At 45.1% G+C, this 26,496-nt stretch overlaps 1 protein-coding gene across 1 annotated transcript in view; it reads right to left on the bottom strand.

Annotated features, from left to right (window-relative positions):
• LOC149864001 (dimethylaniline monooxygenase [N-oxide-forming] 2-like) overlaps positions 1–25,047 on the bottom strand; it is a 37,292-nt gene extending 12,245 nt beyond the window's left edge. The window contains exons 1-7 of the mRNA XM_090048576.1: positions 24,961–25,047; positions 22,985–23,230; positions 14,919–15,107; positions 13,079–13,241; positions 10,015–10,157; positions 8,499–8,698; positions 1,967–2,322 (exon numbers count right to left, since the gene is read on the bottom strand). Of these exons, the coding sequence (XP_089904702.1) occupies positions 1,967–2,322; positions 8,499–8,698; positions 10,015–10,157; positions 13,079–13,241; positions 14,919–15,107; positions 22,985–23,116 (1,183 nt within the window). The 5' untranslated portion in view covers positions 23,117–23,230; positions 24,961–25,047. The remainder of the gene's footprint in view (positions 1–1,966; positions 2,323–8,498; positions 8,699–10,014; positions 10,158–13,078; positions 13,242–14,918; positions 15,108–22,984; positions 23,231–24,960) is intronic.
• Between the last annotated feature and the right edge of the window lie 1,449 nt (positions 25,048–26,496).

Below are 26,496 nucleotides of genomic sequence, written 5' to 3' on the forward strand. Positions count from 1 at the left end.
CTGCAGCTCCCTGCAGGTAAGTCTATGGGGGGTGGGGCATAGGTAATGTGTCGGGGGGGCATAAGGGGACAAGTGACCCCCGGATTTTTGTGCCCACAGCAGGCATGGGGCTGCAGCCAGGCTGGATCAGCACAGGCAGGAGCTGCCACCGCTGTCCAGGGAGTGGGACCTGGTGTGGGAGTGTGGAGTGGGGTGGTGAGACTCATTGCTCCTGCTCCTGCTGCTAGGTCCCCTGCACCAGCTGTACCACCAGCAGCATGAGGAGCAGCATGGGAGAGGGGTCATGCTGTCTTCACCTCTTCCCCTCATCAGCTACTCACACATTAGGCTCTACCTCACCGCCATGGCCCGACCACTGCTTTCCTCAGGCCGTGGCTGTAGCCTGGAGGGGAGGTGGGATGGAGGGAAGCATGGGCAGCCTCATGCGAGTGGCAGCCAGGCCATGGTGGCAGGGTACAGTCACAGCCTGGTGCACAAGCAGCTGGTGGTGGGAGAAGGTGAAGGCAGCACCCCTCCTCAGTCCATTATTTCTTGCACTGCTGGTGGCGTGGCTGGCATGGGGGCCCAGTGGAGGTGGCAGCTGCAGCAGCAAGGAGTCTTCTCACCCTGTGGCCTGCTGGGCCACAGAAGTGACTCTTGCCTTTACCATTCTGGCCAGGCTTTGCCTTCATGCCCTGCTTGTGGGCATGTGCACCCCACGCTCCCCTAACATCTTGCCTATGGCTAGGCACCCTCCCTGCCCCACACACCTCACCTGCCCCACATACTGGGAGGGTTGGGGCTGGGGTTTGGGAGTGAGGGGCACTAGCATATTAGGGCCGCTTAGCACCACAAAAGTAGCAGGGGGGATAAGTGCAGCTGGACCTGCATCCTGGTGAGCAAAGTGGGAAGGGGGAACTCTGATTTTCTATTATAAAAAAGCCAAAATCAAATACAAAATATATAGTAATTTAGAATTATAATTTATTATAATGATTGGTAGGCTTCCAAATTGTAAATATATCAATGAAACACTGTGTTGAACTGATACCACTATATATATATAGTGGCATTTCATTTTAATAATGGAAAAACGTAGATTTGGGGTTTTTTAATCAGAGATTTTTTGGATTTTTTTAATTAGAGAAACCTATGGTCCCTGGTTAATCAGCTCTTTCTGTGACAGTAGCTAGCAACCCAACTCTGACCAAACAGTACTTCACAGGTCTTGATCTCTTCTCCCCTCCGCTCACAGTTTAGTCAGAGACATATTCTGTTGATATTTTCTGTCCTCTGTGTGTGATATATCTATCTGTATATCTAGAGATAGATATGGATATAACCAACGTATTGGCTGCTGTGTCACATCAGGAAAAAATAATTAGCTTCAACAAGCCTTTCTTTAAAACTCTGGCAGAAAGTTATACTATTGATTTGTATACATGAAGTCCAGAAAACATTTTTTGTTGAAGTCTGAATCTCTGCATAATACAGGGCAATTTCACCCAATGGTTTCTTGCACCAAGCCCAATGATTTGTAATTGAACTGGAGCAGTGATTTTAGGAAAAAAAATCTAGTTCTGATTTAAGAAGAGTCCAATGGGTGTAGGATTCATCTCATTGTGTAATAAATTGTTCTTCTAGTTCAGCTAGCCCCCTCCCCCAACCCCAAAATCTGATGAGGTCTGCACCTTCTTTTGAGAAATATAAGGATTCAGTCCCCTGAGAAGAAGTCAAATGTGAAATTATTACCTTTTAGAACTGCATTGGCATCTCTCCCCATTTTTGTTTTCTCAGTTATCAGTTTTATCTGATTTAGGCCTGCAAATTCACTGCAGTAGAGACTATATGCCATACCTAACCTGGTGTAAAGACCTATTGATCACCATGGTAGTTTTCAACACTAAAAGCTAAATTGGATCATGCTAGTTTATGTTTTTCCCCTTTTTATTACTGTATGTGGATCACATCATACCCATCCACTTACCCTTGAAGACTCTTGTGGCCCAGCGAGCCTGCAGTTCTGCTGTTGGCATGATAGGCCCAAGAGGCTGTATAAGCCCAATGACAGCCAGTGATGGCTTTTCCAGTTGAGGAGGGAAGACATGTTTATACAGAGGGGCTTGATTGTTTTCTACTTTGATGACAGACTCCTCAAGGAAGGGGAAAGAGAAGCTGTATCCTGTTGCAAAGATGACAACATCAACATTCTCCATTACAGTTCCATCTTCAAAGATGGCGGAGGTTTCAGTAAACTCCTTCACGACAGGCTTCACCACCACACTGCCGCACAGGATACGGCTTGGCAAGTCATCATTGAATACTTGTTCTTTCATCAGGGCTCTGGAGGGAACCAAGGAGATAGAGACATTTGATTTACTGATATGATGCAAACTACAAGCCAAGGTAGGTTAATCCATGTAAATAAATAGCAGAGTCATAGACATTAGACATTAGGGCTGGAAGGGACCTCGGGAGATCATCGAGTCCAGCCCCCAATATCCAGCAGTACGTGACACAGACCCAAAACAAATTAACTGTAGTGAAGCAATTAAAGTTAAGAATGCCAAGTAACCTGGAGAAAAGTAAAACTGAACCACTCACCTGAGTTGAAAAAAAACCCTGTGTCAGTCAATTAGAAGGACTACAAACAAGACTCCTCCACTAGAAGTATCACTTTATTTATTACATCCTCATTTTTAATAGGTCAGATTCCTCATACAACTTCAAGGAACCATCTTGGCATTCCAAGTTCCATATCTCTGGGACAGTTCTCAATGAAAGCTGTATGATTTGCTTGGAAGTTAATGTTAGGTTTTGTTGGGGGTGGGGCATGGTGTTGAGTTTTTTTGTTGTTGTTGTTTTTTTTTTAACGGATTCACTATTTTGAGAAATGCACATCCTGATTCTCAGGGGCATGAAACACCTGTTACTCTTACTGACATTAGTTGCAGGTGCTAAAGGAAAAAAAAAATCAATTGCAAAGTTTTACTTAGAGGCGACATGTAGGGGGCATACCCCCTGACAGGGTATGCTCCCCACTTAGGTGACGGGGCAGGTGGAAGCACTGATGCCCCTCGTGAGTGCCAGCTAGGGAGTGGGAGCACTGGTTGAAGCGCTGCAGCCACTTCCAGGAGTGCTGTGCGCTTTGGCCACTTCAAGCGCGATCGACCGTGGGGGGATCCCCCCAGTTTGTTGAGATTGGCCATGGGGGACCCCTGATCCTCCCAGTTGTGGACTGGTCACTGGGGGGGGCACATGCTCCCTCTGACTAAGGTGGAACCAGTCACCCATGATTTTGCTTATGTTGAAAAATCAATTTTAATTAAAGCAGGGTGTGAATTTTAAGTGCAATAGCTAGTCCAGGTTAAATCCATGTAGAAGCATTCCTATGCTAAGTTTAAGTGTACCTTTCTACAGTTTATTTTAATTCACAAAGGACATAGTTGTATAAGCAAATCATCACAGGGTAAAAAGAGAGCAATCTTTACCATAGTTTCATAGTTTCTAGGGTCAGAAGGGACCTGAGCAGATCATTTAGTCCGACCCCCTGCCATGGCAGGAAAGAATACTGGGGTCAAATGACCCCAGCAAGATGTGCATCTAACCTCCTCTTAAACACCCCCGGGGTAGAAGCCTGCACCACTTCTCTTGGAAGCTGGTTCCAGACCCTAGCTGCCCTGACTGTTAACTAGTGCCTCCTGATATCTAACCTAAACCTACCCTCCTCCGCCAGCTTGTGACCGTTATTCCTGGTCACTCCTGGCGGTGCTCGGGGGAACAGTGGCTCCCCCAATGCCTGCTGATCCCCCCTGACTAGTTTATAACAGGCCACAAGATCCCCCCTCAGCCTTCTCTTTTGGAGGCTGAACAGGTTCAGGTCCCGCAGCCTGTCCTCATAGGGCCTGCCCTGCTGTCCCCTGATCATATGAGTGCCCCTTCTCTGGACCCTCTCCATGGTGTCGACATCCCTCTTGAAGTGTGGCGCCCAGAACTGGACGCAGTACTCCAGCTGTGGCCTGACCAGTGCTGCATAGAGGGGGAGGATCACCTCCTTGGACCTACTCAAGATGCATCTGTGGATGCATGCCAAGGTGCGGTTGGCCTTCCTGACTGCCTCCCCACACTGCCGGCCCATGTTCATCTTGGAGTCAATGATGACCCCCAGATCCCTTTCCGCCTCCGTGCTGACATACATCAGCTCTTCTATGGTAAGTGCTAATATACATGCTTTTACCTTACAGTGGGCACACCTACACAAGGCGCTATGTCACTGTAGCAATACACTACATCACTGTGGCATCGGCAGTCACGAATCGTGACACTGTGGCTACATCACCATACCAATGCACTCCCCAGTTGTGGTGAAAAAAAACCCATGCACTGCTGGCACAGTGCAGTATGGGCTGCTACTGTGCTGTCATTTAGGACTTACAAAAGGAAGTCCTAAATGGCAGTGCAGTAACAAGGGCACCATACGGCCACATGTAGATGCACCCAGTAAGTGAAAACAAAACCAGACTGACTTGCCCCTTTGTTTTACTGAAGGCAAAGTTATGAGGTGTCCCATTTACTGCATGGTAAAATTATGCAGGCAAACTTATAGTGTCCACGTGTACAGTTATCCCACGAGCACTATTTTGGAACAAAACAGGGAAGAAATGCACTTTATAGATTAACTGAATAAAAAGGTGCATCTCTACCCTGCCTTCTGCCTGACTTCAGACTAACATAACTAACTACCTCTCTGGGTATGTCTACACATTCTATTAATTCAAGGTTGGCTTGCTTCAGAGTAAAAATACTGTGCAGTAAGCCTACCTGGGAGCAGATTTGCTCCCACCTCACTCTGCCCTTCTGTAGCAGCCACGGGAAGCACCACAGCAGACATCACAAGCCAGCTCTGGTTGGCTTATGGACTTGGAAGGCCGGGAGAAAAACCAGGCAGATCACTTTCCCCAGGAAGGGGCAGTGTGCAGGCAGAAACAGACTGCAGCACAGTTTGTGTGGCGGCACAGAGTTTAGCCAGAAGAACCCAGAGACCAGGAGTGAGAGAAACCCAGAGGAGAGCTGGCGTGGTGAATATGGGTGACATGGTGGCTATGGGTAGCTGCATCAGAAGTCAAGACAGGGACCAGTGAGATGAGTCAGAGGAGTGACTAATTTAATGATCAGAAGGGGGCCAGGGAAAGGAGGACTGGCTATCTAAAGGAAGAGAACTGATTTTCTGTCTAGGAGTCTGACAGAGAAGAAGTGAGTGAGAGCCCTTCAGGGAAAGAATAATCCATTGATGGAACTAAGAGTAAACAAAGCCAGGTGACTAAAGAATAACGTATTCTTCAGGGGTTAGATACTAAGTAATTGAGACTGGATTAGTGCCATAAATGACTGAGGTGAGGAATTAACTGATGACTGACAGTTCCTATGAAGGAGAGAAATATATGAAAACTGAATGAAGCACAGACTAATTTGATTTTGTAAGTGGGGATCATGAAGGCATTAGATACATCTAGAACAGGTGTGATCAGGACAGGATGTAGGGAAGCTGGCGCCCTATGGAAGAAACTTCATTGGACTTGCGTCTCAGTACAGACCAGACTGACAACTAACCTCCCCATTCTTGTATTTTCTCTAACATGAAGGTGTGGCAGGAAAGTGAAGAGGAGGATAGGAACAGGGATTTGTGTGTGTGTGTATGGGGGGAAGGGGTGGAGAGCATCAGATGCACCTGTGAACAGTGGCTTTGATTTAAGCAGCTATATAGTAGATAGCATATTATCTCTTAACTATCATATAGAATCTCCTCAATCATCACCTTTTGAAAGGAAAACTGCATAAAAAGAACATTTGTTTCTTAACGTATTCCAGCCTGGATGTTGTACAGAACTGTAGTGGTATTAAGAAGAGTTGTTCCTTAAGGAGATGATCCTCCAAGCCTAAAGGGTGACAATCCCAACACAGATCAAAGTGGGCAGGAGTGCTCAAAAACCCCCATGGCTCACCAAAAGCATCCAGGAACATCTCAAAGCTAAAAAGGAGGTGTACACCCAATGGCAGGGAGGGGCCATCACCAGGGAGGATTATACCTCCTTGGCTCGAGATTGTAGAGGGGCTGATAGGAAGGCTAAGGCAGAGATGGAACTGGGACTAGCAACCTGGATCAAGGATAACAAGAAGTCCTTTTTTAAATACATAGGGGATAAAAAGAATGTACCGGGCAATGTGGGGCCTCTGCAGGATGTTAGGAAATCTCATGGTCACACCAGATGACAAAGCTAATCTCTTTAACAATTTCCTTGCCTCCATTTTTCTGAGCAGGGACCGAGACATCCCCCCCACCGGGATCCCCAATGGTCCCAGGGGAGGCACAGCCAGGCCCAGGGTCAGTGAGGACCTAGTTAGGGAACTTCTGGTGGGACTAGACACATTCAAATCAGCAGGTCCTGACGATCTCCACCCCAGAGTGCTGAGGGAATTAGCTGAGGTCACTGCAGGATCCCTGGCATGGCTTTATGAGCACTCGTGGTGCTCTGGCGAGGTGCCAGAGGACTGGAAAAGGGCCAATATGGCCCCCATTTTCAAAAAAGGGAGGAAGGAGGACCCAGGAAACTATAGGCCCGTTAATCTTATCTTGGTTCTGGAGAAGCTCTTTGAGAAAATTATCCAGGAGCATATCTGCAAGGGACCAGCAGGGGAGATTATGCATAGGGGCAACCAGCAGGGGTCCATTAGAGGCAGGTCCTGTCAGACAAACCTGGTGGCCTTCTATGACCAGGTCACAAAATCCTCGGACGCAGGGGTAGCAGTGGACATAGTCTTCCTGGACTTCTGGAAGGCCTTCAACACTGTCTCTCACCCTATTCTCATTAAGAAACTGGGGGACTGTGGTGTCGACACCTACACAGTCAACTGGGTCACCAACTGGCTGAAGGGCTGCACCCAGAGAGTGGTGGTGGATGAGTCATTTTCGACCGGGAGGCATGTGGGCAGTGGGGTTCCCCAGGGCTTTGCTCTTGGGCCTGCACTGTTCAACATCTTCATCAGCGACTTGGACAATGGGGTGAAAAGCATCTTGTTCAAATTCGCGGATGACACTAAGATGTGGAGAGAAGTGTGCACACTAGAGGAGAGGGACAGGCTGCAATTAGATCTGGACAGGTTATAGGGGTGGGTGGATGAGAACAGGATGAGTTTCAGTACTGACAAGTGCAAGGTATTGCACCTAGGGAGGAAGAACCAGCAGCATACCTACAGGCTGGGGAGCTCCCTTCTTGTCAGCACAGAGGCAGAAAAGGATCTTGGAGTCATTATAGACTCCACAATGAACATGGGCCGACAATGTGGGGATACAGTCAGGAAGGCTAACCACACCTTGTCAAGCATCCACAGATGCATCTCGAGCAGGTCCAAGGAGGTGATCCTCCCCCTCTATGCGACACTGGTCAGGCTGCAGTTGCAGTACTGTGTCCAGTTCTGGGCGCCGCACTTCAGGAGGGATGTGGCCAGCATTGAGAGGGTCCAGAGGAGGGCCACTCGCATGATCGGGGGCAGCAAGGCAGGCTGCATGAGGGGAGGCTACGGGACCTGAACTTGTTCAACCTCCACAACAGAAGGTTGAGAGGGGATCTGGTGGCCATCTATAAACTGACCAAGGGGGACCAGCAGGCAATGGGAGAGTCCCTGTTCCCCCCGAGCTCTACCAGGAGTAACAAGGAATAACGGCCATATGTTGATGGACAGTAGATTCAGACTAGACATCAGGAGGCACTACTTCACAGTCAGGGCGGCTAGGATCTGGGACTAACTTCCAAGGGAAGTGGTGCTCGATTCTACCCTGGGGGTCTTCAAAAGGAGGCTAGATAAACACCTAGCTGGGGTCATTCTTTCCTGCCCATGGTAGGGGGTCAGACTTGGTGATCTGCTCAGGTCCCTTCCAACCCTACCAACTATGAAACTATTATTTTTCCTCATCCTACTTCTACAGGAAAAAACCATGCAAATATTGAACCTTATAAAATCAAGAAAAGTCAGTAATGTTGTACATGGATAAGACACAGCAAAAAGTTAAATGCTCCCCTAATAATGAGCTAAAATCTAAATTCCTTAGCGTTGATTCCCTCAAATCTCCCATTTAAGTCAAGGGTAGGCTCCTAAGTGCATGAGTGAGAACGGGGTGCTGAATAACAAAACATAAAGAGAGACAACAGAATTGTAAAGGGTCTGTAAAAAGATGGGTCAACTGACTAGGGGAGAGATTGGAAAGACTGGAACCACATACACTGAACAAGTAAGAATATGTTAGGAATGCACAGAACAATGAATAGGGTACTTACAAGGATGATTTATATCTGATCTACTAAGGCAATTAATAAAGAGTTAGGCTGATTAAGAAATGAATAAAGCACAGAGTAAAGACAGGATTTGACCCCACACTTGTAATAATTAAATGATTTTGATTCCTTTTCCTTTGCATTGTCCAATGCATTAAATGATTTAAGGTACATTAAAAAAATGAGTACCTGTTTTGAGGCACAAGGCCATAGTTTTCATGGTCAAACCATTCATTCATCTTTTTTTCTGTCACCCATTTCAAAAGGGTCCATGGGAGGAAACTTCTGATGAGATTGCTATATCGTGTGTGAATAACTGTGTCCCAAGGGTAGCCATTGTCATATACACGGCTTATTACCCATGAACCTCCTCTGGTGCTGAGATACACCTACAGGGCAATAAAGAATTCAGTTTTAAGTATGGATAATCTTTTATGTCATATTTATTGCTGTACTGCAAATCTAAGTCAAGGTTTAATCTTCTCACTGTTTAAGGTCACCAAAGCCAAAAAAATATAGAAAACTAGAACTGGGTAAGTTTTCAACCAAAACATTTTTTCTGGCAAAAATCAAAATATTTTTCAAACGTGTTTCTTTCATCGAATTGTTGATAAATGCATTGAAAGAGATGGCTTTTCATTTCAACATTAAAAAGACTTTTAAAGAGATTTTGAGATTAAAAAAATTGTTTTTTAAAAAAGTTTAAACATAAGCATCCAAGATGAAATATGTTTTTGTTTTAGATTGAGCAAAGCATTTTCCTTGACCCAACATATATATTTTTAAACTTTGATTTATCAAAATGTTTTCTTCAACATTTTAAAATTCTTCACAAGATAAAACAATACTTTCTTGTGATGCACCAATAAAACCAGTGCCTCAAGAGAATTAGTGAAGCTGGGAAGAAAAACTCCAGAGATTCCTTTTCAAATTCTCACAACATTGACTTGGGGTGGTTTGTTAAAAACAGCAGCAATATATAGCAGATGCAGCAGTCTCAAAAGAAATGTGGTCCTCACAGTTAACACATGGAACTGATGCAGAAATCTAGGTTCAGTTCCTTGTTCTGCCATAGATTTCCTGTATGTTTATGCATTGGTTTTCTCTCTATTAATTTCATTTTGGGGCTTTTTAAAACAAAACAAAATGTGTTTTAATTCTATGCAATGTCCAAAATTATTTTATTTCCAGGAATTTTTTCCTTTCTTAAGCAAGGCACTTTACCATAATAGCCCTCAATTCTCATTTTACAGCTGGGTTTATTGGGAGTTTTTTTGCATTAAGTTTACCTTGTCTATTTAAATTGTAGGCTTGCCAAGTTAAAATATTTTATTGGGTGCATTCCCATATACATTGTTCTAAACAGAATGCTCCCAATTTCTGCTGGGGTCAATAGGCACCATTGGAAGACATATAATGAAAAAGAACCACTATCATGGCCAGCTAACTACATTGCTTTACTAACTTGTCCATGTTTTTCTTTTTGCTCCAGGAGGCATCCAGAAGAACAAACTGAACTCCAGTGTTGCAGGATGCTGCTCACTCTCATAGATATTTAAGCCATTGAGATGAATGCTATTAATTTCCTAGGCCAAAATACATGGTTGTGGCATACAGCTTACTTAATTTAAAACTGACACGTGCAATTAAACCTTAAAAAACCCCATACCCTGCCACTTAAGCATGGCAGTCTAAACCACTCTACCTGTGCAGCTCTCTGGCAGAGTTCCACTGCTATATCTGATGCAGAGTTTCCCATGCCAACCACCAAAATGGTCTTCCCTTCAAATCCTTCTGGGGTTTTGTACTGCCGGCTATGGAAATATTGGCCCTTGAATTTTTCGATCCCTACAAGGGCAGAAGAAAGAATCAGAATATTAGTGTTAGAGGTGGGCTTGACCTGTAATATTCATAGCCAAGATCAGGAATGCCTTAAAATAGAGGAGTGTTTGCACCCATGTTTGAGGTAGGGAGGGAAGAAGATGGAAAGAGTAGAAGTTATTTTGGCTCATTATAGTTTTACAAGTCTGATTATTTCAATTTTTTACCTGTCCCTACTGTTTAGAGACACTTAGATCTAGGGATTTGGTTCAAAGATACGTATTATCTTTAACGTTAATAATGAAATTATTATTACGTTTTATGTTTAACGTTAAATGAAATAAGGCAGTAGGCATGTCTACATTCACTATTAATATGTTGTAAGCTTGCTGTGCAGTAAGCTTTTCTTGGCAGTGCATCTACATGCAGTGGTGATGTGTAGGGGGCACACGGGAGTGCACGTGCACTCCCTGACTGGCTGTGCTCCCTGCTTAGGCAATGGGCAGGAGAGGCAGTGTGGGAATGCTAGTGTGCCCCCTGTGAGCACCGGCTGGGGAGTGGGAGCACCAGATGTAGGCTGTGGCTGCTTTTGGGAGCAGCATGGCTGGTCGTTGGACGGTAAGTTTTGCTGTGTGTGTGTGGGGGGGGTTCCCCCCACTTAGTGAGATTGGCTGCAGGGGGACCCTCCCCCCAGTCAGGAAGATTTTCTGCAGGGGGACCCTCCCCCCCCAGTCACTGACTGGCTGATGGAGGGGCATGTGCCCCCTATAACTAAGGTGGCACCAGTTGCCCATGTCTACGTGTGTACCCATCAGGAGCAAAGTTGCTCGTGAGGGGAGCAGTTCAGTGCAGGGCTGCTCCAGCCATCCTATGCCCCGCTAGAGCAGCCAGGAGGAGCTCCCTGCTCTCCCAGGTGCCAGCTCCAGGCTGGCAGGGGGCACCAGGGTCAGGCCCTAGTCTGCAGATTGCAGCATGGGGCTAGAAAACAGCAGATGGGGGATGGGACATTTTCCCAGCCCTGTGCCCTGATCTGTGCAGTCTACTGCACAGTGTAGTGTCTTATGTAGACACTCCCAGTTTTATTTATTGCTTAGGAAGAGAACAGGATTAGTATTGCTCTAAAAAAGTAGCTTGAGAGTCTCACTTCTGAAAAGGGCTGTTTGAAAGTGGGGAGAATGGATCTGGCAGAACAGAGCAAAACACCTGCTATAGAAGACATAACAGTTATTCCAGGGGTGTTTTAGCTCCATCTCATCTGGGATCAGGGAACTGGAAGGATAAATTTAAGTCACTTGTCCTCCCCCTCCCTTACCCCTGCCCCATGTTGTATGTAAACTCACTGCAGTGGAGCTTTGTCATCTTCAGTCACTTCTCTCTCTGACAGTTAACTGTGTGGGAATGCCAGCTGGCCCATGGCATTTGTAAAGAACAGATTAAATATTTGAAGGGCCTTGGTATGTTTAACTGCTCCACTTGAAAGGACAAGCTGGCCTCTGATGTCCTGTGTCTCTGCCAAACTAAGATTGTACTAACAAATTTGCCTCATTAATGGGACTAAAAGAACTAGTTTAGATAAAATAGAAACTGAACTAAAACCTTGGAAAAAGTCAGAATGTAACCCATCTTGACCTTAAATAACTCCAGCTTTGATTCTAGATTTAGTAGAATTAAATTTGGAGTGGTTTTTCTGCCCAATCAGGAGAGAGTGGCATCATGCAACTATTTTGTTATTTCAAGAAGAGGCTTTTGAAAATAATTCCATTTGAGACCTATAGGGTTTCTAGTACTATGTTTCTTTATTGAATTTTAGTGATCTAATTTAAAATATGAAATCATCATAACACAAATCAGCAGTATGGGTCTCAAAACTACTGAAGTCAAGGGACACACTTACATTGGCTTCAGTGACCATTAGACCATGCCCAATATGTTTGCTGAAATATTGATAAAAGCAATCAAATAACCTACTGTCATACTTCAAAGGGCCTAGGTCTTCCCCATAGGAGGGATAAGAAGGAATACTGAGATATTGGTGAATCATTAAATTCTGGCCATGCAATGTTTGAACAGATGGATAAATAGAGCAGCCAACAGGTGCACAGGAATAGCTTCAAAGCCTTGAATGTGCAAAGACAGGTTACAGTGGGGTAGTGGCCAGAAGTCCTGTGCTATTCCTTTGCTCTTTTCAGGATGACATTAAACTGTTGCATTTAGCTGTCACTTTCCTTCCAACAAAGACAGGCAGAAGAGGGCTTGGGAGTAGGGCTGTGTGAAATTTTGCTGGCTGTTTCGTTTTGACACTGTTTCAGCTCATTTCGAGGTCGAAACAGCAAAATCAAAATGTAACAATGGGCTGTGAAACAGCCTTGAAACAAAACAAGACTAATTGAAACACTTAGACCATAGCACTGGGTAAACGAACTCAGCTCAGCTGGGCTTCTTCCCATCTCTAGCACTAGATTGTGCTGGGCTGACTTCCCATCCCCGGCGTTAGATCGCCCCAGGGTCGGAAAATCAGCCCAGATGGGCTGACTTCCCATCCCTGGTGCTAGATTGTGCTGTCCCCAGCAAAAAGTTGAAACAGCTGTTCTGTTGAAACAGAACGGACTAGAACAGCTGTTTCAAATCGAAATGAAATGCGAAATGGAACACCATTCCATCAAACTGTTGAAACTCAAGACGAAACAGAACGGTGCTGTTTTGCACAGCCCTACTTGGGAATATAGCATCAGTAAAACTGTAACCTCCTTTGTACAGAAGTGCCAGTGCAGCTCTCAAAAGTATAACCCAAAGCCCTGAATCCCAGAGCCAAGAGTGCACATAAATTGGGATCCAGTTTTCTTTTGAGATGGTAAAGGAAATGATTGTTACCACGTGATATTCTAGCAACTTGTTCACCTAGTTTTCAAATATACACTGTCACACAGCTTTACAAACAAGACTCTTACCAGGAAAAGACTGCAACGGCACATAGGATTCTATATGGTGACCAATGCAGACCATAACAGCGTCGAATGTATCCGATACCTGTTTTCCATTGCTCTCAGTGACAACAATCCATTGACCAGTGGTAGAAAAATCCTGACATTTTCTTACACTGATGACTGTAGTCTGAAAGTAAACCAGAGCAAATGCATCACACCTTGGCCCCAAGACAGTATGCTACACAGATGCTTAACAAGTCTATTATCTCACACGCACAGAAGACTCCAAGAACTAGCAGCACTCTAGGCTATACATGCAGGACTGCCTTATGTAAATAACATTAACTACATAATTAATGGGTCAAATTTGGTCTGGTTGGTACATTTATCCAGCTTCAATGACAGAGAGAATTTCCAGAATGCAAGCTTTCACTTAGCTAAAAAGAAAGATCATCTTTGCCAATACAGAGCCTTTATTCCAGCTCTGAATGGAAGACAGGCTGAAATTGCACACAGGAGCATAAACTGCCCCAAATCTTCTTAACTATTAAGCCTACTGGTGATGCTTTAGCTGTGACTACATTAAATTTCCATGCCACAAGTTTCCTAGTAGGCCTCTCAACTCAGTTAGTGGTAAAAATGTCAACATTAAACCTGATGAGTTTCTACTGTTAGTGGTCTTTTAATATGGCATTGCTTGAGGCTGTTCAGCTCAGGTCTTATTGATCAAGAGCAGTAAAAATGCCACTTGATACCAACGTCTTGTCTACACTACTGTTTCCCAAGTGGTACCGCTGATGGAACTGAACCATTGGCAGCAATGCAATGGTAAGAAATTCTGACTAGAAGCCTAATACAGAAGAAAGTTAGAAGGGGCAAGTTCTCACATAACTGACCTGATAATTGTGCTTTTTGTCTGCATAGACAGCCATTTTACCTGTACAGCTGCAGTGCCTAAGTGTATAAGTCAATGCCAAAACAGGGCAGAAATGAGAAGATTATCAGAAAAACCTGGGAATGTTTTCTCCACTTTCCCAATAAGAAATGATACTTTGATTTCTTTTCTACTATCCCAGATGTTGACCTTTTTATACCACTCAGTGCCTTGATTACTATAGGAAAGTCTGATTTACTGAGTAAATTCCATAAACTCCACAACTTCCCTTCTTCTTCTGGATGTGAATGTTCAAATTAAGACAGGTCAGACCATAACTGGATCCCAATCTGAATCTCTCTAGTGTCTCATCTTTGTCCCTATCTATTTAGGCATTTTTCCTGCTACTTTTTTCTCTCCCTCTATCAACTTTTCAGTAATGCTGGGTCAGGTCCTGGAAGATGTTTAAGCATCTAAATAGCAGTTAGTCCTAGATGCTTAATACTCAACACAATTGAAGACCAAGGCCTCTGAAACAGTCTCATCCCTGTTCAGCTGTGTGCATTTCTTCCAGAGTTGGTTATGCTTTCTCTCCATAGGATATTTGAAACAGCATATTATCAAAAATACTCTGTTCCCTGACAGACATATTGGCACAGTGTGGATATGTTTTTGTAGTTCTGGACACAACTGCAAAATTTGTGGTTTACATTATGTAGCTAGATTCTCTGATTCTGATTCTGTTGGGCACTGCAACTTAACATTTCTATAAGTCAGCTGGTGACAGGAGCAGTGGCCATTTTGTGAGGCAGAAGCGATGTTAGGTATCACAGAAGAGATATTCACTGTGTTTTCCAATGAAGATATTACTGTTCTTTCTTATTTTGCTGCTTTCCATAATCTAAGAGAAAAATTATAAAGTTTAAGTAAAGTGGTTGCTTTTATGTTTTGGGGGAAAAATAGCAATCCCCTCTTTCTATCAGAACATACCTTGAATTGGATATACTTCAGAAGATCAAAGTTCTTTGCATATAGTTTCAAGTATTCCAGGAATTTGGTGTTGTGCAAGAAGTTTGGAAAGTGTTCAGGCATTGGAAAGTCACTGAAGCATGACATCTCCTTGGAGGAATTGGTGATCACGGACCTGTAGATACTGGCCCTTCCTTCTTCCACCTTTTCCTACAGAACATAGACCAAACAGAAAGATGCCTTTTGAAAAAAAATATTGCTAGATAGGGCAGATTATGTGGAAGCTGACTTCACTAGGCCATATGGTTGCTACATAAAACAGTAGAGTTGGAAGGGTTGTAGGGAGGTCAACCAATTCCCTGCTCAAGGCAGAATCATTCCCAGCTACACTATCCCAGCCAAATATCTGTTTAATCTGCTCTTCAAAAGACTTCCATCCTTGGATATTCACAAGGTAGCCATTAGGGCTCTGCGAAGCTTCAGTAGCAGATTCGATTTGGAGGAGATTTGGCCCAATTCAGCGACTGAATCTCTGAGTCCAAATTGAATCAGGAGACCCACTAGAAGGTCCAAATCGATTTAGAAGCCTCCAAATCGATTTGGAGATTCAGGCATAGACTATACAGGCAGCAGTCCTCCACGACACTGGACACAGCTGCCTCCAGCTGGTAAGTCTGTTGTGGTGGGCAGAGTTGGGAGGGAAGGGGTGTGGAGGGGGCAAATCAACAACCCCACAGCAAGGGAGAGATTGGGGTTGGGACAAGCTGCCCAGCCAAGATGAAGGGGATTGGGGGGGTGGGCAGGACTTGGGGAGGGGGGTTCCTGCCAATGCACACTACTGGTCTGGGAGCTGCTCTTTCAGTGGTTCCTCCGGCAACTCTTGCTGCTGGTCCAGGAGGGCATAGGAGTGGGCATTTGCCTTGGATGTGCGTGGGGTGGATTGGGCCGGGCTGCGCTCCAGGAGGCTAGCCTCAGGTGCCTGCCACTGGGTTGTGCTCCGCAGGGTGGGTGGAGCCAGGGCTGTGCTCCGGGTGGCTAGTCCCAGCCACAGCCTGGAGCCCAGCCCTGGCTCCACTTGCCCTGCATAGTGCAGTGGAGCATGGGCTATGGGGAAGCTGCAGCCCCCCTAAATTCCCCATAGCCCCTGTCACTGGCCCCACCCCAGTCCAGGTTCATATGCCTGGCCCCATGGCCTGCCACTGCTCTCCCAGCTAGGGCGAAGCTGCAGCTTGTTTGGGAGGCGCAGAGAGGCTGGGCGAGCAGTGGGAAGGCATAACCCCCACTCCCAGCGCTTTCTGCTGCCCATCCAGAGCACAGCCTGGCCCAGCCCACCCCGTGCAGATCTGGGGGCACATGCCTGCTCCCATGCTTCCAGGACTGGCAGCGAGAGCCGCCAGAGGAGCCATTAGAAGAGCAGCTCCCAGACAGCGGCATGCAGTGGTGGGAGCCCTCCTCCCTGAGTCTCATGTCCCCACGCTGCAGCTGGGCAGCTTGTCCCAGCCCCAATCCCTCCCTTGCTGTGGGGGCATTGATTTGCCCCCACCATGCCCCTTCCCCCCCACTCTGCCTACCACAACAGACTTACCAGCTGGAGGCAGCTGTGTCCAGTGTCGTGGAGAACTTGCTGCCTGTATAGTCTATGCCCGAATCGGGGCTGAATCTCTGGATCTGAATCGGCTGAATCAAATCGGGACAGTGATTTGAATCACTGAATTGAATCGCTGTCCCTCCTAATTGGCCAAATCCAAAGTAAATACTTGCTGCTTCACATAGGCCTAATAGCCATCAGTACTTGTTTCCATCCTACACACTTTATTGCCAAACAATGGGTTTAATCTTTTGAAATGTTTGGAGCATCTCATTGCTGACCAGTCCAGCAAGTAAAATCACAGACGAGGGTTACAGATACATATTCAAATCATCCAGGACAACCCTCCCATATTCGTTTTCTTGAAAGAAAAACTGGCCTGTACGGCAGTTCAGACAAAAAAGCAAAGAGCCTGCAGTGTGGACACTGGGCTGCCATGGGCCCCCAGAACACACAGTCCAGAGAGCTTTGCAGACTTTTGTGTGCGCGCGTGTGTGTGTGTGTAGGCAGGGATCGTTAGGGTCAGGAGAGGTGGGAGTAGAGTCTGTGCCATGCACAGAAGTGTCCTCCAACTTTCTCTCCCCCATGAAGTTAGAGCTCAGGTAAAGCTGGGCAAAGCATATGCTTGTTTGCTTCCCTACACCCAAGTGCTGCAGTGCAATTTAGGCAGGGAACAAGCTGAGAGCAGAAAACAACCCGTAAGTGCTTCAGTGCTAAACTTTTCTAACCTGAAGCGGTCAGAGGATGTGTGGCTTCCCCCTTCCCCATCCCCTCCCATCTCCCTTCTTGGCTAAGACTGACACAGCTCTCTCTCCCCGCTGTGGGAGGGCACAGGAGCAAAGCACACTGAGACTGTGGAGGTCAGTTCTGCATCTGTTGCCTCTACGGAAGTTCTGTCTCCTGAGAGAGATTCTCCAGGGAGCCACTTCACTTTGGTTGTTCCCAAGTTATTTTTCTCCCAGAGTGGCCACTTTTAGTCTGGGAAAAAAATTATGAACTTATGTACACGTGGTTTCTCCTGAGAGAGCCTATACATGTGCTAGAATGCCTCTCAGGAGCCACTCTAATTAAAAAGTCCCAGCATCTGGTGTATTCAATATCCCGTTTCAAAATGGTGGCAGCCCCTGCTCATCAAACAAGCTTTAGTTAAAACGCTCCCACCACCATTTTGAAGCAGGATACTGAATACACATGACATTGCAGTACACTGGAATGGAGCGTTCCAATTAGAATGCTCCATCAAACTTGATTAATCAGATTAAAACAGATTAATTGAGTCAACTCAGACACATTCTAACCAGAAGTCATCGGAGCATATGTATAGGCATCCTAAATGTCTGTCCAAGCCCATGGTTTAGGTGAAGTTTTATTATACAGTGGTTACAGTAACTTAAGACCAGACAATCATCTCTCTCCTTCTCCACTCTTCCCCATCATTTTGAATACCATAAACTCTTTCCAGCCATCCTTCTGTCTTTCTCTTCATTTCATGTCATATTAAGCTATTAGCACTGTAGAAACTATGAACTTGTAAAAATTTAGTTCTTGCTGCCTGGTGTCCTCTTCTGCCATGTATTTATAACAACACCTAGCAGCTTATAGGAAGCATGAAGACTTCCTTGGTTATGTACCCCTAGCCAGCTCCCATGTCTTCCCTACACACAGTCCAGGTCCTCTCAATCGTCTTTGGAGGGATAAATGTGTTTTTTCCATTAGTTTTCATTTCTTAGTTTTGAGAAGTTGGAACTTTTTTTACCTTCTAGGCTCTTCCAGATCCCCACTCATATGGGAGGAGAAGAGACAGGGGCTCAGATGGCCTCCAGAAGCAACCAGGCTTCTGAGATCCTGGTTCAAAGGGGCCCTGAGATCCTGGCTCCTACTACAGGGTCCCAGGGAAAACATCTTGGAGTAGACATTCCCACCCCACCACCTCCAGAGGCAGGGCCCTCCAGATGTCAACTTATGTGAGAAAACAGTATCAAGTGTCCCCAGAACAATAGTTCCACCTCCCTATCCCCGCATATGTGAGGAGAACAAGAAGAGGGATTTAGATTCTCTCAGAGGGGCAATGGCTTCCAGATCCCAGAATAAAATAGGACAAGAAAATATACAGCTAACAGACTTATGCTCTATTTTGCTCTGCTCCCCTTGCCACTTGGTAGGAGTGGGAAGGAATGGCACTAGACCATCTGATTTGGACCTAAACTGTCTCCACTCCCCTACCATCCATCACCGCTGTTCAGTTCACAGTACTCAGCCCTCTCTTCCGTTCTATTACTTCTCTAGTCCATTACTCTTCGAAAGTCCTTTCCCAGCAGGCAGTCACAAGTGCAGTTTATTTTATTTTATTTCAGGAAATATTCGAATTTACCCAGCCAGTGTTGGACTTTCCTCAAGGTCAAGCCAGAAACAGATTTCAGCAATAGGCCTCAGCTCACTCTCAGGCTTGTGCCAAAGATAGGGTATAAACTTACATTATTTGGACAGTGTTCAGGTCCAAACATCACAGCACAACCTCTCAAGCCATCCAAGTCACATTAATAGGGCTTAGGTAAAAACTCTTTTAGATACTCATATGCACCATAGTTTGCTATGGAACCTGTCCAGAGAGCTTAACTTTGAGTGACACTGTCAACAGTACTTGGCAAAATGGGTAGGGGATTCTACTGTGCACTTGGTGGAACAAATGCCAGGCCATTGAGACAAGATAGCTCGAGCTCTTCTACATCTATATAATTGCAGCTAGAAGTCAGTCAACCTTAAGAAATCCTTCCTTTCCCTCCTTGCTCCTGCCTACCACATGGTGCTGTTTTGAAAACCCTTTGCTTAAAAAGGCCTCGCATTTCAACCATTTTTTATGCTAGTTTCCTATAAGCACAGCAAAAAATTAAAGGTAATTTGACTGAGCCTGTGGATTTTAGGGCATTTGCAAATTCTATTTTTAACCAGAAAAGGCTTATCCATTTTAAATATTACCAAGCTGACATTTCTAAAACACATTGGGGTCACTGAGACCCAAGGGACAATTTACAGGTGACAGGACCAGACATTTTCCCTGGATAACTTATGCATTCCTTGTTGAGATGGATATCATAAGATAGTCACTGGGGAAAAGTGCCCTTGTAGTAACTATTGGAGTGAATGGGACTTCAGACCACATTCAACTCAAACAGGAACTTCGCATCATGTTCAGAATAGGCATGGTCAAGGGGCCAGTTAGAAGAACAGCAGCAACAGGGTTTGAGTGGGACACGTGCCTGAGATATAAATTGTTTTTTCTTCCATCCAACTAGCCTAGAATGCAACGAAACCCAGGCCTAATGCTTTAAAAACCTTCTTAAAGCACTGTTCAGAAGATAAATTATGGGTCTGTTCTGTTTTTCCTCTGTCTTTTAGACGGACAGAGGCATCCATGAACAGAATAGGATTTTTTTGGTTTTTGTTTTTTTACATTAGCAATTAAAAGTTTGTCTACCTGGGAAGACTATGGAGAGCTGAGTGAAAACTAACCAGTTGACAGGGAAAGGAAGGCTAAGCAAACATCTTTTAAACCCCCTTATAACCCAATCACTTAAAGACTGCTTTGTGAAACATTCACCTTTCTAGCCTTTCGGCTAAGAGCTGACAAGAGTTCCCTCTTCATTCCCCCAGTAAACAGGAAACAACTTGATGCTTCTGATAGCCTTAATGTAAAATGCAAACAAAGCAATACAACTGATATTTTCTATATCACAAAAGATGCAGAGAAAGGGCACACCCTATTTTTCTATCCTTGTAGATTGCTTTAAGCTTGACACTGCATTTTCTATATTTTCCAAAACTGTTAACCTCCACACCAGCACAAGTACTCTCCGTAACAGGAGACAGCAACCAATTATACAAACAACAATGAAAATGTACAAAGTATAAGAAACAGCCCCAGATAATGTTATGCCATTTAGTTACATTTAAAAGGGAAGCACCTACTCTGGATACCTTTAAGAAATGCTTATCTTGCTGGGGTGATCTGACCCCAACTGACTTTCTGCCCCTGGGGCAGGGGGCTGGACCTGATGATCTTCCAGCCCTACTGTCTAAGAAATCTATGAAGAGGTAATCGTTTGACCAATAAAGTCAGAATTTATGACGAGCTGAACTCAGACTTCTTGAAAGAATGAGCAGTGAAAGTACAGCTACTTATTCCACATCTCAGCCTGATCCAATTGCCTTAACTAGGCATAAGCCAGCTGTTACATGACAGGGCCTTGGACTGGAGTCCAGAGATAGCAAGTCTGGAGCAAAGGAGCCAGGAGCCAGGAAGTTTGGAGCAAGTACTCAGTGTAAAGTAACCAGGAAACAAGGCACTAACAAGCAGAGACCAGGACCAATGAGTAAGAAGCCTAAGGCTAGAGGGAAAGGCATTTGCTCTGTTGAGAAGCCTGCTGGTCACTGAACGAGTGGTTATCAGTAGTCAGTCACACACCTACAGGTACTTGAGCCAAGTGAAAGTAGTTAGGCCACTGGTAGCCAGGCTTACTCAGATACCAGGGCCAGCTGGGGGTTAATAAGCTGGTCTTCTGCCTTGATAGTACTCCCCTCCCTACAGCCCTTTCTAGGGGCCCAAGGAGCAGGATTTCCAAGATTTGGGAACCCCAACCAAACTAGGCCTTCAAGGCTCTGGGGACACAGCAGGGAGAACCAGCATGGCTCTAAAGAGGTTTCTACAACCTAAGGGAACAAACAGGACACAGGTATTCTGGGTTTGACCCTAGAGGATCACAGCCCAGGGAATCAGGAGCACACAGGGTTCAGACTAGACTAGTCCTAAGTCTGGGGATCAGGAGACCAAAGTCTACAAGGGACCAAAATGTGGGCAGTCACTGTGGTAGACCCATGAGCCAGAAAGCAGGTGTCTGGTCTGGAGTCATTGGCCAGGGGATGCAAATCAGAGAGTGGTAAGTGAAGGGGACCAGCACATGGACAGTCGCCAACCAAAGCTGCAAGCCAGGAACCAGTTGTCAGAAGACAGGGGTCTGGACTGGAGTCAGGAGCCGATAAAGGGATCAGCAGGCAGGAACCAGGACTAATGAATCAGAAGAGCATCTGTCCTATTGAGTAGCCTGCTTACCACTGAAGGAGCCTTATAAGCAAGCAGCCATGCCTGTGCAGCAACATGGATGAGCTGGAAGTAGTTAGGCTAATGGGCAGCCAAGCCCACTTGAGTAATTAGTTGGTCTGCTGCCCTGCCTCCTGCCAGTGGCTCAGAAGTGTACTTGTTTTTAGAACTGAACAATTAAATGCAAAGTCTGTACTGGGGCTGTGTTAAATATCTGAATATATGAAGTGGGAAAGTGGAAAAAAAATAAGGAATGAAAGAGGTCAGACTTGGACCCTTCCTTGTTTCTTAATTTTAAGAAGTGAATAATGACTGGAATACTTTTTTTGTTTTCTCTTTGAAAACTGGAAAGCTTCTAATATTATGATGCAATAAAAATCAAGAGAGTAAAACAAAAGTTGAACTGAGAGGAAAATGGATGTTAACTCCATGTGTCAGACTGTTAACATCTTTTGCTTTGCTTTTGCTTTTTTAATATCTATTTAATGTCTATTGAACATTTGGGAGACAAAGTATCATTGTTAAAATGACCAAAAAGCTTCCAACTACATTTCATTAAAGATGTGAAAACTCATAATGTATAAACCCCAGCAAGTGCCCTGCAAAGCCAGGGCAGAAGATGCATTCCTGATATCTTTAATACAAAAAAATCCTCCAACTCCACTCCTCTTCTTCTCTAAGCTTTCAAGCCCTCAATAAGCACCAAAAAAAGGAGACAATCTCTTTACACAGAATTTCTCTGTGTCACTTAAAAGTTCCAATAGCAAACCCAAGAGAGTCAGCCTGACATAGGACACTCCTATCACACTTTTCTTCTCCTTTGTGGGCTGGAGGCAGCATAGCAGAACAACCAGTGACATTTTGATGGGATTTCTGAGAGCATGTACCACAAAATACAGCTGTCCCATGACCTTGTCCCACAGCTTTGCTACCGTATCTTGTTACAATGAGTAAGGCAAAAGGCAGGCAAGGTCATACAAAAGAGACCTGTACTTGAAAGACCAGTGTTACATGCTTGAGGCTTGCAGAATCTGCAAGAAAGCTGGCTCACTCTGGCTTGCATTTTTAAGGCCTTGATAACACTTCAAACTCAGTTGGTCCCCAAGCTGGATTCGTTTTTTCCAGTTCTACTCATATTACCATGTGACCCGATACATGGAGCACAGAACAGCTCAGAAAGCAAAAGGAATGTGCAAATAGGATAGTGCTCCCCACCTCCCTGCTGCTCCTCCCAGGGCTATTTTACCCACTGTTTCTTTTTTTCCTTTGTGGCTCCATCTGTACCTCACAGCAGATGGGAATTTGGGCCCTTTTGGAAGGTTGCACAACAATCCAATTTATTGAAGGCAGTCACTGCATTAATCTCAGGCAACCACACAAACACACACACACACACACACTTACTGTGAATCTCCAGAGTCCCCCGATATCATCACTTCTCTCAAAGCAGGTTGGCTGAAGTCCCTCATCCAGACAGCATTTGATGGAGGTCAGTCCACTCACACCTGATCCAATAACTGCAATTCTCTTTGCCATGCTGGTCTGTAGTACAGGAGGCTCCCTCTAGAGACTTCTCAGTATGGAGATTTATCAAGGTGCAGAAACCTTGCAGTTTCAGCAGAGTGATTTCAAAATTCAAATAATTATGTCCTGGGTTTACAATAAAGGAGAAAGAAGGTGAACATTTCTGTTGAGGGTACAGATGAATAATTTTGCCATGAGCCTTCCAGCATTTGCCTGCTTCTCAATTATACCCTAGAAATGATTGTGATTACCAAGATGCCCCTCAAGAAAGGATAAATGGTGTTGGCTGACTGGATGGGCAAATGCTGAGTGAGAGTCAACTGAGTTTTGAAAGTTTTGTTTTAGTCAGGGGAGTGCCAGATACAGAGTCTGGACAAGCAGAAGCACCATAAGAAAAGGAGATGCAATAAACTGAGTAGGTGACTGTTTTAGTGGTGCAGAAAGTGGCAATCAAACAGGGCAAGGATAATAGATAATTTGACAGGGGAGGAGAGCATCTGTGGGGACAGGAGATAAAATAGAGATAAAGTACAAAAATAGTAAGTAGAGAATAGGAAAAAAGGGAGGGCCATAAAAGCAATGGTGTCCTATTGTTTTGTGCAAATGACTGCTTTTATCCTATTTTCAGTGGGATGCTTGGGACAGGTGTTTAGAATGGGACTCAAACAAGATGGGACTCTTTCAAGTCCCCTTCACTCACTGTGGTGCTCTGTACTCCTCCCTACTAGGGAAATAGTCACACTTTCTATGGGTGCTTCAGAAACATGAGTGAATTAACCTCCAGAATTAGCCCCAGCCTGCAGAGCCTTACTCCTATTCACATAACAACAGGGCAGTCTGGAGTGAGGGGGTAAGAGCACAGATTGTGAGTATACGTCAGTGATTCTCAACCAGGGTGGCACAGCACCCTGGGGTGCCACCAGATGTAAGGAGATAAGTAGATAAGCTAAGCAGATGAGTGCAGACTCAGGTTTATCCTTGCCTGGCTGATCTCCCACTGTCCAGCACCTCTTGCACAGCAGTAACCAGTGTAATATACAAATTAATTTCTGAAAGTGGTTGCCTCTCAATTCACAGAAGTTTTGGTGGGGGGTGCTGAATTCAAAAAGGGTAAGAACCACTGGTGGATATAGCAAGGAATGGTTTTAAATATGGGATAGGCTTGAACTGGAGATGAAGAGGAGTTTGGACAGAGGAAGGAACTGGGGAAAAAACTGAAAGACAAGTGGGGAAGAGAAAACGGATGAACTGGAAAGTGAAAGAGGAGAGAAGAAATAATATGGGAGGAAAAATAAATAAGAGTGGGCAATAAGGAAAAGTCAAAAGGGCAGAAGTTAGATCAATGAAAGGAAAAGTGAGCTGTAAAAGTGAGAGAGAAAAGGGTGCAAGAAAAGATACAGTGTGCAGGGATGGGGGGCAGTAGCATTAAGGGATAGAAAAAGCAAAGAGAAGGTGATGTGAAACCAAAAAGCATGGGGCTAGGTAAAAATAAATGGATTTGGAGAATGATGGCAAAATCCAAATGTGGTCTGTAATGTATGTTCTCCCTCTCACACATACTGCACAATCCCACATGCATACCTTTACCCAACTGTCCCATCTCTCTCCCCAGCTGCTCTGGCTATTTGCTTGCCCTGAGATCCCCAGATTTAACCTCAAACTCCTTTAACATTTCTAGATCTATTTACTGGGCAGTTCCACTTTGGGTTGGGGTAGAGAACTAGAGCAAATCAGCCCGTGATGTGTCTGGTAATGTCACATTGCAGGCAAGTCAACTGTTAGCTATTTTCTCTGTATCATATTTTTTTCCTTTGTTCCTCCTCTTGCTAAAAGGTTTGTGTCCTTCCAGTTCTTACCTTTTGCCTCCCCTCTGTTCATGCACTTCAGCTACCTCTTCACATCTGTGCCTTTATGGGGCCGCAGAGAAAGTAACATGCTGTAACAGAGCAAGGCACTTTATAAAGGGGAGGAGTTTAGGTTGGCCTTTCATAGTGTTTTGTCTTGTAAGCACAAACATGTGGGCGTGCAGGCTTAAGAGCTACAGCGAGCTTAGGATCAGAGCTATAAAACTTGACTCAGAAGCAAATGAATAGCCTGAAAGATTTTTTTAAAATTAAGTTTAGAAATGGTAGAGATTTTAGGAGTAACTAGAACACTATATGAGTAGACTCTATCAGCTCTACAGCCCACATTACAAGTTTTTATTCAAGTTAATCCATCTAGAATTAGAGAATTCAAATGCAAATAAAGGAGAACATTAGGTTTGGATGGCAAAGACATTCCAATACACAGCACAATAAATGCTTGCAGTTGCAAACTTCACAATATACCAGGTTTTACTGAAAGCCTCAGCTCCTAGAATCAAGTAGTTATGCAAGAATCTCAGTTTTATTTGGGGGGCTGGCAGGGGGGAAGGGAGAAAATTTCTCGCGGTCGTCATAGAATCATAGAAGTCGGGTTGGAAGGGACCTTATAGATCTTCAAGTCCGACCCTCTGCCAGGGCAGGAGAAAAAAACTGGGCTGAAATGATCCCAGCTAGGTAGACATCAAGCCTCCTCTTAAGGATCCCCAGGGTAGGAGCCAGCACCACTTCCCTTGGAAGTTGGTTCCAGATCCTAGCCGCCCTGACAGTGAAGTAGTTCTTGAGGATGTCTAATCTAAACCTACTCTCCAACAACTTGTGGCCGTTATTCCTTGTCATGCCAGGGGGCGCGAGGGGAAACAAGGTCTCTCCCAAACCCTTCTGGTTCCCCCTAGTGAGTTTATAGACAGTCACCAGGTCCCCCCTCAGCCTTCTTTTGTGAAGGCTGAGCAGGTTCAGGTCCCGCAGTCTCTCATTGTAGGGTCTCCTTGTAGTCCCTGGATCATTCAAGTGGCCCTCCTCTGGACCCTCTCAGTGTTGTCCACGTCCCTCCTGAAGTGTGGCGCACAGAACCAGATGCAGTACTCCAGCTGTGGCCTGACCAGTGTTGCATAGAGGGGGAGGATCACCTCCTTTGCCCTACTTGAGATGCACCTGTGGATGCACGACAAGGTCCGGTTAGCCCTGCCAACCGTGACCTCGCATTGTCGGCCCATGTTCATCTTGGAGTCAATAATGACTCCAAGATCCCTTTCTGTCTCTGTGCTCTCAAGAAGGGAGTTTCTCATCTTACAAGTGTGCTGCTGGTTACTACTGCCTAAGTGCAGCACCCTGCACTTGTCAGTGTTGAAGCGCATCCTGTTTTTGCTAGCCCACCCCTGCAACCTATCCAAGTCTTGCTGCAGTCTTTCCCTCCCTACTAGCGTGGTCACCTTACCCCAAATTTTGGTATCATCATCAAATTTAAACAGGGTGCTTTTCACCCCGTCCTCCAAATTTCTGATAAAGAGATTGAACAGCGCAGGCCCA

Source organism: Crocodylus siamensis, chromosome 5 (genome assembly GCF_052110815.1).
Source record: "Crocodylus siamensis isolate JL-2025a chromosome 5, ASM5211081v1, whole genome shotgun sequence".
Lineage (NCBI taxonomy): Eukaryota > Metazoa > Chordata > Crocodylia > Crocodylidae > Crocodylus > Crocodylus siamensis.